This window comes from Andrena cerasifolii, chromosome 1, assembly GCF_050908995.1.
Source record: "Andrena cerasifolii isolate SP2316 chromosome 1, iyAndCera1_principal, whole genome shotgun sequence".
In the NCBI taxonomy this organism is placed as follows: domain Eukaryota; kingdom Metazoa; phylum Arthropoda; class Insecta; order Hymenoptera; family Andrenidae; genus Andrena; species Andrena cerasifolii.
The window spans coordinates 10,025,490-10,043,650 of record NC_135118.1 but is presented as its reverse complement, the minus strand read 5'-3'; the positions used below and the strand labels follow the sequence as shown (position 1 = coordinate 10,043,650).

At 36.1% G+C, this 18,161-nt stretch overlaps 1 protein-coding gene, 1 long non-coding RNA gene and 1 other non-coding gene across 3 annotated transcripts in view; 2 read left to right on the top strand and 1 right to left on the bottom strand.

The window, feature by feature from the left end:
* The window catches only part of LOC143370882 (uncharacterized), a 36,695-nt gene extending 36,500 nt beyond the window's left edge, over nt 1-195 (top strand). Inside the window, exon 12 of the mRNA XM_076815862.1 lies at nt 36-195. Coding sequence (XP_076671977.1) covers nt 36-195 — 160 coding nt within the window. The remainder of the gene's footprint in view (nt 1-35) is intronic.
* The window catches only part of LOC143375492 (uncharacterized), a 448,968-nt gene that overhangs the window by 183,800 nt on the left and 247,007 nt on the right, over nt 1-18,161 (top strand). The gene's annotated exons all lie outside the window — the stretch shown is intronic.
* Nucleotides 8,317-8,479, bottom strand: LOC143378403 (U1 spliceosomal RNA). The gene has a single exon (XR_013088262.1). It is a non-coding gene; the product is annotated as a U1 spliceosomal RNA (small nuclear RNA).

The window sequence follows — 18,161 nt, the reverse complement described above, 5'->3', positions numbered from 1 at the left end:
GACTAGATCTAGTACCACCGAACAAGATCCGTTAGCATAATCGAGCAGCTGGGTTCTAATACATCTCACCAGTCTAGGTCAAGCACGGCGGAAGAGAAGGGTTCTAGCACAACTGAGTCGACTGGATCTAGCAATTATCCATCTGAGTCCAAGACAGCTTGGCAGCCTGCATCGAGCACAACTGAAGATGCATAATCAACCATATTAAGCTGGTTTCCTGATGTACTACCAATGAATCTGTGTGTAACACAAGCAGTACATCTATGTGTGGCTACAGTTAGCTGCTAATGCGTTCATCATGGTGGTAGTATTCCAGCGGTTATAAGACTTATTGCACATTAAGAAAAAGTGCGAAGAAAATATTTTGGCGTCAAGTCACAACAAAGTTCAGTGCCGCGTGTAGGAAATGACCGAGGTTTCGTAGGCGGATACCTTAAAGGTCTAAGCACACTTATCAGTTCCGTGACGAGACAATACCATCGTGCCAGGGGTAAGAAGAAGAGAAAAACCATTTAGCATCATCGAATAAATTCAACTCAGCATATATTTTACTGAAATATTCGTGACAATATTTTTTTTAAACTTTTTGGCGGTCCGCGTTAGTTTCAGAGATATTCGGAAAAAAGTTGGCAGAACTTCCCCTCGTGAAATCGAATGGAAGTTCTCTCAATAACTTTTTTATAACGCTCGTATAATGAGCAAAATAATAAAAAAAGCAAGGTCAGAATACATTTTGTATATTTTAAATATAATATGAACTTTATGCAAAGTATGACATTATATATAACTATATTTTTATTGGATATACTACGGTAGGACCATAGTACATGATCATAGTGAACCGAAATTTTAAGGGATTGGGAGGGAGGGGAAGAGGACCTCTAATATAAAAGTTTAATTTCGGATATTTGTTAGTTTTTGAGATATTAATAAAAAACTTTCGGCATAATATAATGAAATTTGCGTATATCTATACAGACGTTACTAAACAATCATCCGTATTAGTATTGGTTAGGGCTAGGTTAGTGCGGGGGGGGGGGGCGCAAAGCATAGTAGCGAACCTGAATCATGTAGGTTTTGAAAAATCTGTCGTGTAGGCCCACTTTAGCAAATAGTATGTGTTAAAGTTGGTAGTTCTAGTGTTAAGGAAAGTTGTTTGCGGATACCTCGTAAACTAAAACCGACCGTCAAAAAGTTTAAAGGAAAATGTTGTTCAGAATGATTGACAACATATGTCAAGGTCATTGAAATCGGCGAGGAAATAGCTTTTCGACAACTTTACTCATTGTTGTTACTTCAAACAATTTTCAGCTAAATATTTTTTTCATAAATATAAATGTTAAATTTTCACATTCCTTTCTTGTCTTCTTATAATTACTTAACTTTTCCTCTTCATCTATAAAAAGTCCATATCTTTTTCGAAAACTCTAAAGAATAATTGGCTTTTCGCAAGTCACTTGAGAACTCTTTATTTCTTCACAGAGAATTGTGTTACACACTTGTTAGAAAATAAGAAATAATTAGGTCCTAATAATGACAACCTGCAAATATGTTTTAGCTACATATGTTTAACTATATTTGACTAAAACGCGGATGTGTGGAGAAATTGAAGTTACGTTACTCCACGAATTGAAAAAGAATGAAGGAATGATACAACGCTTTGCTTATTGTCTGTTCATGATCGTCTTGTTTATCGTCTGCTGTTCTTAATACTTTTTAATAATATCAGGAAAACGTCACATATACAGAGACGAAACCGCGAATCCGCAAAACCGCAAGATATGCTAGAACCACTGGATAAAAATAACATAGCAAAACGTTCGTGTCTCGAAGTCTGCAATGTTTCATGTTTCTGATTCGAACGATTCCACGAAATAATTAGATAAAATATAAATGTAAATGCAATAATGATTATACAGAATATTTCCTTGAATGCAACTTCGATGATCTAACTCTCACTAATGTGTCGATGATATTTAATCGATTATTAAATAAATGAATATTCCGATCAATTTTATTCATATCTACTGGGATAAATTTATAAATAACAAAGTAGTATTTAATATTTTGTCCTTACTCACTTATTAACAATTTCGAGAAAGATGTAAATAAATTCTTATGTAAGAATTTTTTTTGGAAACAACACATCTTTCACTTATAAGTAGTTTAAAAGGAAGTTTCACTACTTCTTGATTTCCTCTTGTCTATTTTTGACAACAAAATTCTTGTCTACCGCTAAAATTTGACGTATATACATGTAGTTATTAATTCCTCTTCCTCTTCAAGGGGGATCCTCTAAGATTGTACGTAAGCACTTGCATAATAAAGAGGGAGCTGCTGATTTGCGAAGAAGCAGTAAATGAAAAGAGGCAAGCGTAGATACTTTTTTTCGTGTTCACCTTTTTCTCCCTAAAAATAATGTTTAAGCTGTTCAGGGCCGCGTTCCGCGATCAATATATCTCGATATTATATAACGTGACCTGCAGCATGTTTCACTAGTAAATTCGCTACGACAAAATAAATTAAAACTGTCGAAGAAAACTGTTTGCAAAGCTTCGTTTTCGATAAGATCGTGTTTAAAAATTTATCTAGTTTGCATATAGGTACTTGACTGATTGTGAGCCTCGACTTCATGAATCTTGTACGTCAATTATGAACTTAAATTATTATGTTCTACAGTGCCTATTACTCTGTTATTTACACGAACTGAAGAAGGTGTGACAACATTTCTGGAAATGCATTTGGACTTTGAAAAACCGGGAACACAATAAATGTACAAGAATGGTTTCATATAAATTTAATATGCAGGGCAGAGCTTTGTATGTAATTAAAACTTAAAAGAATACACTTGCCAGTAATTTGTACCACAACGAAATGCAAATTTTAAGCAACCAACAATGTTGTCTTATTGTATATTCTTCTTTAGTTCAAATCGATAAAATCAAAGCTTACATTAGTTATAAATGCAAGGTACATCTTCAAAATTGATCTTCTCGAAAATGGAAACCCGCACAAACAGATTGTATTCAGTTTCGATTTATTTTTTGATCATGAATCATTTACTACATATAAATAACTTATTAAGTAGTAGATAATTCTTAAGTGGTAGCAATAATGTGTACAGTTGCATTCAAATGTAATTGCGTATTTTGGTAAGATGGAGTACATTTCAAATAATTTTCTAAATTTATTTAGACATGTAATTGAAATGAGCTACAACTATTTTTTGAGTAGTAGCATAAAATGGTGGTAAAGGAAAATGCTGTACAGCTGGCTGAGGTCTATTTTCCTACCAATGTATTTACTTAAGAGATGCATCTTCTTAAATGGATGTATAAGTTTTCTTTTAATCAATTCTTATTGTTTGAAATTATTATTACTATTATTACTATTATTTGTATTATTATTATTATTATTAAATTACTTTATTGCACCATTAAAATTAATATGACAATGACAAGTATTAACTGCTGTACAACCTAACCTAATGAGACGTTAGGAGATAAGAAAAAGAATGGAAGTAAAGATTAAATAACTACAGAGAAAACCGTGGAAAATTATCACGGTACACACATCGAAAAGCGAGTATTTTACGAAACATTTGGAAGTAAACATATTTGAATTGACGTTTCCGACACAGAGGGCGCGCAACTGCAGATATTATCGTGGAGCTAAACTTGCACTTTGCATTTCCAAATATCTCACCACGTATCCTTTTTACAATTTTTTCATATATTTATTATTTTCTGCCGCAATTGCAATGAAGCAATTGCCTAAAATAAAATAAAAAAATACCTTAAGAAGTATTAATTTCTGGGTAGTAAGCACAATTCAATATATACTAATGTACACGAAACAACAAAGAGAATACGTGTTTTTAAAGACGTATATGGTTCTGTTTAAAAAATGTGCAATTGCACGTTACAAGTTGAACTAAATAATACCGTCTACAGCGAATAATACAAAGTACTAAAAACTTCCGGCTGATAAGATAGAGGCACGTCTGCGAAAATTTGAATTCATTTTAAAAAACCTTAAGCGGTGAATCACATGTTTATCCAAGTTCCACTTTTAATCTACAATGCCGGACAGAACTATAACAACTTGATCGTAATAATTCTTTCAATACCAATTTCTCTATCATTTCCTGTATTAATTAAGAAACCGTGTGGATTTCCTGAAATGTTATTTCTTTCTTTACATGACAGTATAAAAATTATATGAAAGCTATTAAAAATAAGAAAGTTATCGCGACAAAAGTTTATTTAAAAATTTACTGTTGAAAAAAGTTTTAATCCTTTTAAAATTCCCGGATACATGCAGTCGTTTAAGACATTAGGAGTCAATGTCTTGGGATTTTAAAAAGAATCAAATTTCGGATTTTAATTTTTCTCGAAATCTTGAGAAAATGGTCCCAAAATAGTACATTGAAAGCTTTGGACGACCTGTTTGATGCATATTTAAATTTGTAGAATTGTTTTTTTTTATGTCGATCCTTCTTATTATTTATTAATTATTGTGCAATCGTGTTAACCTCTTCGACGATATTGGCGTCAGTTATAGTGCATGTTACAGTCATCTGAATGCAAAAAGAAGAAAATTTTCTTAAAGTTAAATAATTTACGCTGGGGCTGGACCTAAAATTTTAATTTTAGCTTTTATTTATAATACTTTTTCGTGGATATAAAGAGTAATATGAAAAATTTGTCTAAGGAAAAAACCTACATTTTCTTTCAAACGCTATAACTCTTTCAAATTTTCATTTCTTTTCTTTAAAGTACCACTCCCAGTGTAAACTGTCTAATTTAAAAAAAAAACTTCTATATTTTTTGCAATCAGATGACTGTGACAGGTGCAACACATCCCGCCAACAGGGGTTACATCGTCGAAGAGTTGGACAAGATTCCACAATAATTAATAAATAATAAGAATGATCGACATAAAAAAATATTTTCTGCGAGTTTAAAGATGCCTCCTTATATCCCAAAAGAGTTTAATCCAATATGACCAACAGTTCTTTAAAAAAATATTCTTAAACATCAGTTCCCCCTTAACAGGACGACCAAACTGCGAAGCATACGTGATGTTCGAATATTTTTGCAACATCAAAAGTAGGCATTATTTCGTTTACCATTGATGCACAAGAAAAGTGTATAAATTAAATAAACAAATGTTATATTTTTAGCAACTAGAATAAGTGTACTAAATAATAAAAAAAAACAACGAATCCCTTATTTCCAGAATTACTACAGATACAATATATGTATTTCCGCGTACCACTGTATCCGAATTATTAATGCAGCACACTGTAAGTACCTTACTTCTGTAATACGATCTATTCTACTAAATTGATAATAGGATTGTAGTTTTCCCAGAAACACGTTTCTAAAGCCACAGAACAGGGTGTCTAGACTGTCTAGAGAAATATGTAACCGAGTCACTTGAACGATTCAGGTAATAAGTAGGCTTTAAAACTGCTCGGTGCTATGGGCGTTATAGACACTGCTAGCGGTGCCCACTTCTTTTTATTTTTTTTGTACTTTAATCGGTAAAGCAAAAGTCGGTATTTACGATTTTAAGAATCATCATTTTAAACACATGTTTGATACCTTTAAACATGTACAGGGTCGACAATTTTACTTGAAAATGGTAATTATTTACAAAGCGGACGACTTCATCGATTTCAACGACCTAGAAATACATATGTTGTCAAGGTGGACATTTGTAATAACTTTTCTCTATACATATATGTGTAACCGCCGCTCGGCTTTAGTTTCTGAGGTATTCATAATAATATTTTTGATAATTTTTTCGTTCGCATCGATTAGTCGCGACTGTCAGAGTTGGCTCGAATTAGATAACACGCATGGTTTGACACAGGTTAGTTGCGGACGCGTAAAGCATGGTAGCAAACCGATGTGGAGTTTAGAGATTCGTACCAGCAACTTGCGGATGCGACCTACCCTATTATGTGTACAAGATGTTACTCTACTGATAGTCGATACCCTAGGGGGTGATTCTACTTCTTGGCGATTCTTTTTCTTTAATATCGCGCTTTGTTTTCGGGGAAAATGACTGAAATTCACGCATTTTCTCTTACCTCAGGGGAACGAACGTCCAGCTACTCGTAAAACAGATTGGGGGTGCCAGGGAGGTCTGTAGCTACGTCAAAAAAAAAATTTGCCCAAAAAAATTAATAATAATTTTTTATTCATAGTCCGGAAATTAATAAATACCCGAAGCTACAAATTTAGATTTACGCCCCCACCAGCCCCACCCTCGCATCAAACCTCGTGTTGATCGATCACCGGGGCCATTCGGAAGAATATCCCAATAACGTACATGTTTTAAACAGCAAAATACCATATATTATTATCGAATATATAAATTGCGATTATCTTAGAAACTAAAGCCGTTCGGCAGGTTATATTATATGTCCAGGCAGAGTTCGGAGGGATTCGGCTCCACTGATGGGGGTGGAAACACCTACAGGAGCGGTGGTAATGTGTGCCTCCGGTCTCTCGCCCCCCTGGCCAGGGTTAGCTGATTCGGTTGGTGCCGATGAAATTTTGGGGTTCGTTGAGCCATTTAAAATTGTATCACAGCAGTTGCTTACCCTTCGTCTTTCCTTCTTTGCTGAATTTCTTATAATCGAGCGATTGCTTGGCAGTTCTCTAGATTCTATACCTAAACCGAAGAGATCGATGGAACTTTGTTTCCGTCCATCTCTTTGGTTTAGTAGGCTAAGGGTTTCATGCACAGGGAGATCGATCAAACTTTGATTCCATCTATCTCTCTACGGATCTCAAAACGCAGCTACCTCCTCGTGATGAGACCTGGTAACCGGTGAGAACCGAGCCGATGGCTGCCATTGTCAAATATTCTAGGATATATATATATATAAGAATTTCTTTAACTTGCAATACTATGAATGGTGTTTCAGCTGATGAACAATGTTTAGCAAATAATCAAATTTGCCATGGAACCGTTTGTTCATGCCTTGCTATACTCTTTATGGAAATATGTAGAAATTGTGTTTGTATAAAAATCTATTATTAAATGGAATTATGCAACATGTTTCTTAAAATTAATCGTAACGAAATTAATCATAACATGTTAGGTTTCAAATGATTTTGATGAGATTTATTAGTAGCATTGAAATCTTATTTTAGACTGAATCGATAACGTCGCACGTAACACGAAAATGGTAAGGGGGCTCGTGAGTAAGTCTGTTCGAGTACTTGGAAAAAGCGAGCCGAGCCGAATACCCGTTAAAACTGAGTGGCTCGAATGAACCGAGCGGCTCGATAAAACCGAGTAGCTCGAATTTTTCAAGCAGCTCAAATATGCTTGGAGCAGATCGAAATTTTCGAGCAGACCGACTGTGCCGAGTAGTTTGAAGCTTGAACGCTTCGGGCAATACGAATGTGTCGAATATTTTAGGTTACATTTATCTACGGGAATGTGAATAAGGGTTCTCAATAAGTAATGTGAATAATTAAAATATAAACTGTAAATGGAAATATTCTGTAACTTTTGAAAATAAGTACTAAATTCAAATCTTTCTTTCTTTTTCATTCTCTTTGTGTATTTATGAACGTATTCATACACTTCTCTAGGTCTGTGAAGATAGCACCCCCAAATTCGATTTTTTAAAAAAACTCAACGGCATTCGTTTGTCCATCGTATGCCCACGTTTGCCCGTAAACAATTTTTTTTGCCGACCCTCCAAAGAAAAGTTATGAACAAAATAAAAAATTTGTCTTCATCACCCACCATGAATGCATTTCAATTTTTTAAAAGAAGGATACGAATGTAACCGACCTGGATACGTTTGCCCACTCTCAGGTTTAATTTGCCCACCCTCCAGAATTTAAATAAAAAATAAAATTATTTTTATGAAGAGAAATAAATGTAAATGCAATTTCAACCGTTGTTTTGTTGTTATACATAAATATATTCAAGTATTAATCTCAAAGGTCCATAGATTCAACAATTCGGCCATTCACTGGTTGTGGTTTACCCTATTAAAAGTGTAACTACTTTAAATTTATAATTGACAATTTCTTTGCCTAATGGTCATTCACTGGTATGCGGTCAATTTACTACTGGTTGTTGGTTTACCCTACGGATTAGTATATTAAAAAAATATAATTTTTAGTTCATTTATATCACAAATAAGGCTTAGGGCGTGCGTCTGTTGTATTGAAGCGATTAATCGCGCAATGCGATTAATTTAACGAAGCACTCAGAAGGTTAAACTTTCTGAAGATTCACTGAGGTGAAAGAAGATTGCTTATTTTTCAATTTCGAAATCCGGGACAGCGCGTACGCAGGTCCCGACTACCAAAAATTGTGCGCTCGACATACCCACATGAGGAGTATTCGCAAGGTTCAGCTCTAACACAGTGCAATGTAAGAGCCTCCCCCAGAAGGAACCGCCTTCGTGATCACGGTGTCCTCCACGCCAAGTAAGTTATAATTCGATACCATTCACCATCAACTTTATCTTTCACACCGTTGTTTTTTGCAGCGAGAAATCCCGCAGAAGACGAATGTCATCTGGTGGACAAAAACTGATCGTGGCTGACACGATCGACCATCGCGAATCTCTGTTCCACGTAACCATTGATCATTTATTTCACCCATGAACGTCCTGGTTGTGTTTCTACATATTACATGTATACTGTTTACAGACCAGAAATGAACACTGTGGTTACAAAAGAAAGATTTTAAAAAATTGCAATGTGTGGCAACAATGAGCTGAAATACATTTACATAGTGCAACGGGTAACAGACTCGCATTAGGATTGTAAAATTAATTCTGTAATAGTATATCGGCAAAATGGATGTAAAATATACAGGGTGTTTCACTCGTGCAACACCGCTTAATTATAATAATACTAATATTAATTATTATTTTCCCATTATTATCTAATTATGGTATTAATTATAACATCTACTTTAGTAATAACAATACCAAAAAATATTTCATAGATTACACAGTACAACAAATTTGGACTTTTTTCGGACTTGTAACATTCAGTAGGCGTTTCCTATAGGCTTTCATGCCCTGAAGACGAATCCGCAACCCGTTTGTCGCCATCACCCTCAGTTTTTTGAGAAAATCGATTTTTAAAAAAACTGCAAATTTTCAACTTTGAGCATCGTTTGTGTCGAAACGGTAATACTTATTCGATTGTTCGTTGCGTCAGATTATTCTATGAACCCTCCCGAATACAACGATATAAGTTATTATTGCATTATGAAGTCATGCGCGTTAAGCGATTGTGTTACACTGAACGGCAGCGGATCACGCGCCGCTATTGACTACCACTGTCGGCACCGCGCGTTTTGCCAAACTATTTCGCTCCTGAATTGAAAACCAAATGTGACTTACCACTTCTGTTGATGCTTTCCAAAGGAAAAATGTCTGCTGCATCGCGTGGGATGGTCAGATTTTGTCCCAGCCCCTTAGTTTTGGAAATAAATTGAAAGATATCTGCAAAAATTGGTGTATTTCGGGTGTCCTTTCCCCTTTGATCGTTGTTTAAACATATTTAAATGTTCATAATGCAATAATAACTTATACTAATTCAATTACGTTGTAACTAATTGAAATACAATGTAATTAAATTACAGCTCAAAACTCTGAAGTGAGAAAAAATGTAACAAAGGAGTTTATTTCTCTGTATATATTATAAATTTATGAATAATATCACATTCGGCACTCATAATAATTTTTTTTCTGTTCGAAAACCTTTACCTACATATTTCTTTCCCACCTCTTATTACCTCTCAATTTGGTTACCTCTTAATTCGTAATTATAATTCAATTACATTGTACTATGCAATTACAAATGCAAATACATTGCAATTACGAATTGCGATGTATTTTAATTGAATGCGAGATCTGAATTACGAATTACAATGTAACGAATACGATGTAACTGAATTATTTTGCAATTATAATTCATGGAGTAATTCAATTGTAATTCTGCACAACTCCGTTCGTCATTTTAAGGGGGAAAATATGTACTTACAAGAAACTCTGAGGAAAATGATAAATGGAATGTATTGCTTGCATCATATTCACTCCTTGAAACCATTCAGATTATGAATGTCACATTTGTTTCGTTTCGTAATAACTGATGTAAATAATTAGGGTTCTTATTCGAGTGGAACACTTCAATTGTATAATACTATAATTGTATTGTACTGTATTGTGAAGAATAGATATCTATTAGACTTTAAATAGAAGAAGATAACTTTCAGATTAATTTCAAGTTAAGATTCGTGATTTCAAAGAAAATTTAAAAAAAAATATAAAATCTAATTTTAGATGAAGTTTCCCTATTTCGATTTCATTTTATTTGTCCAAACTCAAACGGTGTGTATATGTACACACTGTCAATGCCACTGAAAGATAAATAAATAATCACCCTCTGAAATATGGGTTCGGGTAGGCATCTGGAGAGCAGCATAGCGAAAAATACGGTGCGCTGGGGTGCCCCGCAAATAATTTGTGCGTCCAAGAGCTTCTCGTATAGAGCCGAGAGAGCTTGTTTGTATACCTATCCACTGCAGCACGAAGACGCCAAGGACGAGTAATACATACAAGGTTTACCATTAAAAAAAGAATCATCGTCAACCTTCGATCAATATGGCTACCTTAAGCTGGGATTGTCTCGTGTGTTTCATCACTGACAATGAACACTATTCATCAATTGATGATGGAATGGCGCAGAGTTATTTATACAGATCGAAAGTATATGTCACAAAGGTCACAAAAGTGTAAACTAAAGTTGCTCCCAAAAGCTGGTCTGACCTTGAAAAATCGACAAAGGTAGAACCGAGGAAAAAAGAAAAATGAGGGGTAGAGAATGACAAATCCGTGTGTTCAAATTTAATTATCTCTATTATATGAAAATACATTATAGGAAATAAATGATAATGATTATTAATGATAGATAATAATTAGAAAAAATTAATGATAATAAATGATAATACTAATTAAATCACAACAGTGGGTAATATTAACCATTACATTTATGATAATCTTGTCGACAAGAAGGTTTGAAAAAGTGATTGAAGCAATAATAAATTTCACAATGACTGCAACGAGCGAACACTGTTTCTTTCATACCTTGATCAACATGTCACTGACATCATTAGTATTATCATTTATTATCATTAATTTTTTCTAATTATTATCTATCATTAATAATCATTATCATTCATTTACTATAATGTATTTTCATATAATAGAGATATTTAAATTTGAACAGACAGATTTGTCATTCTCTTTTCCTCATTTTTCTTTTTTCCCACCTTTGTTGATTTTCCAAGCTCAGACCAGCTGTTGGGAGCATCTTTAATTTACATTTTTGTGACCTTTGTGATATATACTTTCGATTATATAATACGTATTATATGTTACATTCGTTTTCTACAATCCTCCTATCACGTTTCAGGCAAATACTATATTTTACTGGTTACTTACAATATACACGTGTATTCTGTAATAATTTTAGTTAACCAACGAGTTTCAAAGTTCGCTAATTTTTTTAGCATTTGCCATTCCATTTCCCTTCGTCGGTTAAAATCGCAGGTTCCTCAAACTGCTGTTGGCACCTCAAAGGACTACCAGTGACGACCTCGCGTGAAAGTCAGCATGTGGTGTTGCCGAAGTCTCCTTCGGAGTGAGTGGACGACAGTCCAGATAGTCACCCACGTAGCTCAGTTTTCGTCACGCTCTTACGGCTACGCGGCAATGCGAGAACGCGTTTCGTAACGTAAACACGTAGTCGTACGGTTATACACCGTATCCGGAGCGATGCTCCCCGAAGAAGCCCGTTACTTCATCGAATTTGACCGGCCACGGTTATCCTATGCCAAAACGGAAGGCGGCGAAGCCATTCAAAGTGACGGCAACCAGTGAACGAATTTCTCCCCAACGTAGGTATTACATTTCCTCTCGATCGTCTCTTCCTTCTTGCCGTACACCCATTTCCCCCGAGATCTATCGCCCTTGGGATTATAACCATAGTTATTGAAAGATTAACGTGGTTATGTGGCTCGGTTTCACGAAGAAGAGGATGTTGGAGAAACTGGTGTAATGCACGCATATATTAAAACTAAATATAAATATTTCCAGTGATATTTATAACTTTCCCCGCGCCGCCATCCAAGTGTATCATTGGAACTTCTGCGTCATATTTCTTGAGATTTCCCCTTGATCATCACCTTCGCCATCCAAAAGGCTTTGACACTAAGGCTGTTCGAGTACTCGAATATTCGAGTAGCTGGAAGTTCGGACAGAGCCGAGACTCGGTTTCCGAGCCGAGCACCCGTAAAAACCGAGTAGCTCGAAAGAACCGATCGGCTCGATAAAACCGAGCGGCTCGAATATACTTGGAGCAGATAGAAATTCTCGAGCGGACCGACTGTGTCGAGTAGCTTGAAGCTTGAACGTTTCGGGCAATACGAATGTTTCGAATATTTTTGGTTGCGAAGAAAAAAGTAAGAAGAAAAGAAAGATAACACAAAAAGAAGTGTATGAATACGTTCATAAATACACAAAAAAAAATGAAAGAAAAGAAAGATTTTAATTTAGTACTTATTTTCAACAGTTACAGAATATTTCAATTTAAAGCGTACATTTTAAAAATCCTACACTATCCTGGCGCCCCCAGGAGATTCCCCTCTGAATGAGTTGGGGGCCTTTTAAAATTTCCCCAAATTAAAAAAAAAAAATTATAAAGAAAATAATTTATAACAAAAATTCATAGTTTTTTTTCGTGATCAATTAATGCGGAGAAAATAATTTAAACTACAACGCTCTTTTCATTTTGATGATAGAACTCCCCTACTCGACACAGTCGGTCTGCTCGAGAATTTCGATCTGCTCCAAGTATATTCGAGCCACTCGAAAAATTTCAAGCTTCTCCCTTCTTTCGGGCCGCTCGAAAAAATTCGAGCTACTCGGTTTTATGGAGCCGCTCGGTTCTTCCGAACCACTCGGTTTTTACGGGTGCTCGGCTCGGCTCTCTTTTCCCGAGTACTCGAACAGCCTTATTTGATACACCCTGTGAAATTCCCTACCCAGTTCAATACAATTTCAATTCTCAGTTCAGACATCTGCAATTATGAGCTTATTTCAGTAACAGGTCGTGTTGCGGCGCGGAAGATCAATTCGTGCTTGATCGACGACCGGTCTTACAATGCCGCACTCTTGTGATAGCTTAAGATCACAAAAGCTCACTGAATTTTTGTATAATAATGGACGCGTAACAGATATACTTTCAACAGGTACAGATGTACAATGAATGCTATTGAAGCGTACAATTTGAGTGATTACTGAGTTCTAGAGTACTGTGATTCTGAGTGCAAGTGTTTGAGTTCTGCTATCGTGGTGTCGTGGTCGCTCGCAGGAACACTAAAATTTCCCTCCCCATGGAACTTGTTGAAAAAGCGGTGGTTCCAGGAGGAGTGCCGAAGACAACTGAGTGGTGGAGACGTGTGATTAAGAACAGTGGTGAGGGTGAATTAGCGCGAGAAAATCTAAGTCCCTCCCACGCGTTGGGAACCGGAGAAAAATGCAGGTATACGCGACGCGCGGGGACTTTGGGCCTTATTGTGGTGACCGCGCGGCTGCAATAAAACGCGCATCTTGTTGCTATCCTAATCCCTTCGAACCTTCCAAATTGGCTGCGCTAATAGCCACACTCAGGCTTTCAATTGTGTTTAATAAAAATCCCAAGTTTATGGATGAGGACGGCAAACCAAGTGACCGTCAGATGACGAGCGCTGTTTGTAGGGAAAAGCCCTGACCATCGGCTATGCTATAAACGTAGCTCCTCTCTGAACAGATCGGCTCGGTCCCAGTTCCAGTCAAAATCAAGCTCAATATTTCATTAAAAGGCAACTCTTATATCTTAGAAACAACTTACCCCAATGCGATAACAACTTGCCCCATAAAGGGGTAAGAAGTTCCGCTTCGACCAGCCACAAATAAATTACTTTCTATGCAAAACCTATTACAATATATCAAATACAAGCTTAAAATCAGAAAATATAATAAATTTAACAAGAAATTAGTGAATAGTGAAGAGAATAACTACATTATTTTCTAGTAATTTTTTTATGTTTTATCGAAATCGGAACTTTTAGCCCCGGTCTCCCCTATGTGTTCCATCCCTCCGCAATATCTGACAATTGCAAAGTTTACAGCGTGTGGTACGTTGCACCGCAGTCGAGTCGTCTGCATTGCAGTTCGCCACGAATGTTAGTGGCGTTTGACACACTAACAGAGGAAGCACGGTAGCATAATAAATGTCACGTGCATGGTAAAGACAGTGTCGCGAGCACAGTGCCTACGGAATTATCGCACGGTCACACTCGAATGCGTCCGCTGCAACGATGCTTATTCTTCACAATGGGGTAGTCGCGCCGCGTTCTGCTTCAATTTGTACGCAGTATCGATGCGGCAAATATGCAGATAGACGAGATATGAGATATTTCAAAAAGGAATTACCACGTGGATAATTCGATCCTGGTTATGAAAAATTTGACCCTGAAGAAATTTGGGCCAATGTGATCGATTCGTTTGTATCTAGGTACGTACATATCCCTTTTGAAAAATAGAGAGAAGGGATAGTATACCTGACACAAACCGATGTCATATTGAATGTCCCCTAGCTAATGGAAGACAATGGGAAGACTCGTGATTCGACTGCACGGAAAGGGAGCGTCGCAAAAGCGAGCTTGAGATATCGGGGAAGGGCTCCAGCGAACCGTTCAATAACTTCACTTACATCGTCATTACCCTCATAAATAAGCAATTGCTCTCTTATAAATTTCAAAACTTGGTCGTGGTAATTTCTAACAGTTGGGCAAAAAACGTGTTCGGAACTTTGTATTAAATCCATGCAAAAGTTCGTTTTATTGTAAGAAAGTCTTTATCAACCCTTCGTGGTCACACCTTCTTAAAATCATTATTATTTCTGTATATTAGTATTAAACATAATTTGTTAAAGTATATGATTTTTAAAAATTATCATATTATATGGTATGTCATTATTTATCATTATCTTTTGTGATTAAAAATTCTTTGACTTTCTAAAGCTGACTCGTTGATTGTATAATACTTTAACGCGAACTGAAAGTGTAAAAAGAATTGTTTCCCAGCGGAAAGTTTACCTAAAAAAACATACTGATATTTAAGTATTAATTAGCAATTCCAAACCTGCAATATATTAACCCTTCGTGGTCACGCCTTCTTATAATCACAAGTTGGTCACACGGGGTTCACTGTACCCCAGCGTCATTTTTTGTTACCATTTTCGTATTTTTGAATCTTTCAACTTTTCAGTGGTAATTGTACATTCGTGATACTTATACAGTCATGGTCTAATAGTCTTTTTCTAGAAATGTAAATTTTCATATGATCAAATTTGTAGTTGAAAATGAGCGATTTTTCACGGTTGTCGGGAAAAAAAAACGATTTTTGAATTTTCTTTTTATTTATTTATTTTTTTGCGATAAATCCCCTTTGAAAGACGTAGAGGCGCGACATTTCAACTCGAAAATTGCTCTTGGGGTGCGATACACCCCGTGTGACCACGAAGGGTTAAATTTCTTAAATTTGTTACATTTCCGTGCACCTAACATCATCTGACAATGAGCGAACGAATTTTCGCACTGACAATTAATAGAGCACAAGAATATGTGGATACAATATACATTTTTTAAACTAATATTAACTTAACTTCAGCAAAAGTACAACCATTAACTTGATTTCTTTTTTTTCAAAACGGCCCAATGAAAGTCTCGACGTTTTCACATGACTACAAACTTCAAAGTCCTGCGTTCTTAGAAAACGTGAGTTCCCAAAGTGTCAGGCACACGCTGAGCGCTTTTCAAGCCTTCCCTAGGACAATAGTCGAATTGTCCTGAGGATAACGAGCGTTTGCTTCGTTATAGGACACAATTGACACGTGGCCCTGTCGGAGGTATTTCAATTTGTTCTAAACTGAAGCCCCACGATCGTTATGGGGGGCGTTCGTTAATTCGTGGAGCAAATCTGGTTGGGGCCGCGAGAAAATTTTGTTCGCGTGAAAAGAAACGCGGAAAACACTGTGTAAGTATTTACCTACTCCTCGAAGTTGGTAATGACCGCTCTATTGCTCGTAAAGAAAAAGGTACACACACTTGGTTCTTGTAGAATATAAAACATAAAGTAAATGCATTTCTTTACGACTAGATTATATATCTTTATTAATATACAAGAAAAATAACGTACAATATGGATATTATTTCGTGAAGGATATTCACCGCTTGGCTTTTCAATTGATTTTGTTTTTAAGTGCGATATGAAGTCTTAAACTAAACTTAGGGGAGGCCGGGGCTAAAAGTTCCGATTTCGATAAAACATAAAAAATGACTGGAAAATAATGTAGTTATTCTCTTCACTATTGACTAATTTCTTGTTAAATTTATTATATCTTCTGATTTTAAGCTTGTGTTTAATATATTGTAATAGGTTTCCCATAGAAAGTAATTTATTTGTGGCTGATCGAAGCGGAACTTCTTACCCCTATATGGGGCAAGTTGTTATCGCATTGGGGAAAGTTGTTACTATGATATAAGAGTTGCCTTCTAATGAAATATTTCATTTTCTAATGAAATAAAGCAGAATTTTATTAATAATGGTTATTTATGAAGGTTCGGACCAACAAAAATGTATTATCTTTAAAAGAAAACCAAAAGCGACAGTTTTTATTTATCTTTACGCATATCTTCGATCGAAGTCGTGTCCCTTTCCGCCTTTCATTCATATGTTCGCATCTTAAAGCACAGCGGAAACAATTTATACATTTGCGGCAGGTCTGTGAAGATAGCACCCCCAAATTCGAATTTTTGGAAAAACTCAACGACATTCGTTTGTCCATCGTTTGCCCACGTTTGCCCATCAAAAATTTTGCGTTTGACCACCCTCCAAAAAAGAGTTATGAACAAAATAAAAAAATTGTCTTCATCACCCATCATGAATGCATTTCAACTTTTTAATAGAAGGATACGAATGTACCCGACCTGACCACGTTTGCTCACTCTCAGATTTCATTTGCCCACCCTCCAGAATTTAAATAAAAAATAAAAACCGCGAAAAAATGGGTATAGATGAAGCGATCGCGTTAAAGTTCGATTATTCTCGAAAATATTATCAAAATCGTTCTTTCAACGGTCCAGTTCGTTAGTTTAGATGTAGAAGAGATTTGCCCATCCATTAATTTCGTATGCCCACCCTTCAGAATCGAATTATTAATGAAGATAGCCAAGAAGTGCGGGACCCGTTAAAGCGATCGCGTTAAAGTTCGATTTTTCTGGAAAATATTATCGAAATCGTTCTTTCAACGATGCAGTCCGTTAGTTTAGATGTAGAAGAGATTTGCCCATGCATTAATTTCGTATGCCCACCCTCCAGAATCGAATTATTAATAAAGATAGCCAAGAAGTGCGGTACCCGTTGAACCGAATACATTTCCGTTCGTTTTTTTTCCGAATGAATTATCAAAATGGATTGTTCTTACCGTAAAGGTTAAAGGTGTTTGGTGACATGTTATCCACTTCAATTTGTATCGTTCATCGAATACTTCACACTTTTCACACATCTGCAGCATGTGCAGAATAATACCAGAGTGGTTTTCTAGTCATTTTTCACTAATTACCGCAATGATATCGCACAACGGAAAATAATATAATGTCACAGTTACTTCACAAACCGTAAATGAACGCACGATCTCGCAAGAGTTGCGCCCGAACTCTGTAGACCGACCGACTTTCGTGCGTCGTTGGAAACAATTCGAGAGTGTCGCAGACATCTGTTTACGTTTCGGCACGTTCGATGACGACACGCAGCGCTGCTACCCTAACTAAAGGGGCGCAGCGCCGAGTGCCACTGCCGAAACGTAAACAGATGTCTGCGACACTCTCGAATTCTTTCCAACGACGCACTTCTTGGCTATCTTTGTTAATAATTCGATTCTGGAGGGTGGACATACGAAATTAATGCATGGGCAAATCTCTTCTATATCTAAACTAACGGACTGCATCGTTGAAAGAACGATTTCGATATTATTTTCCAGAAAAATCGAACTTTA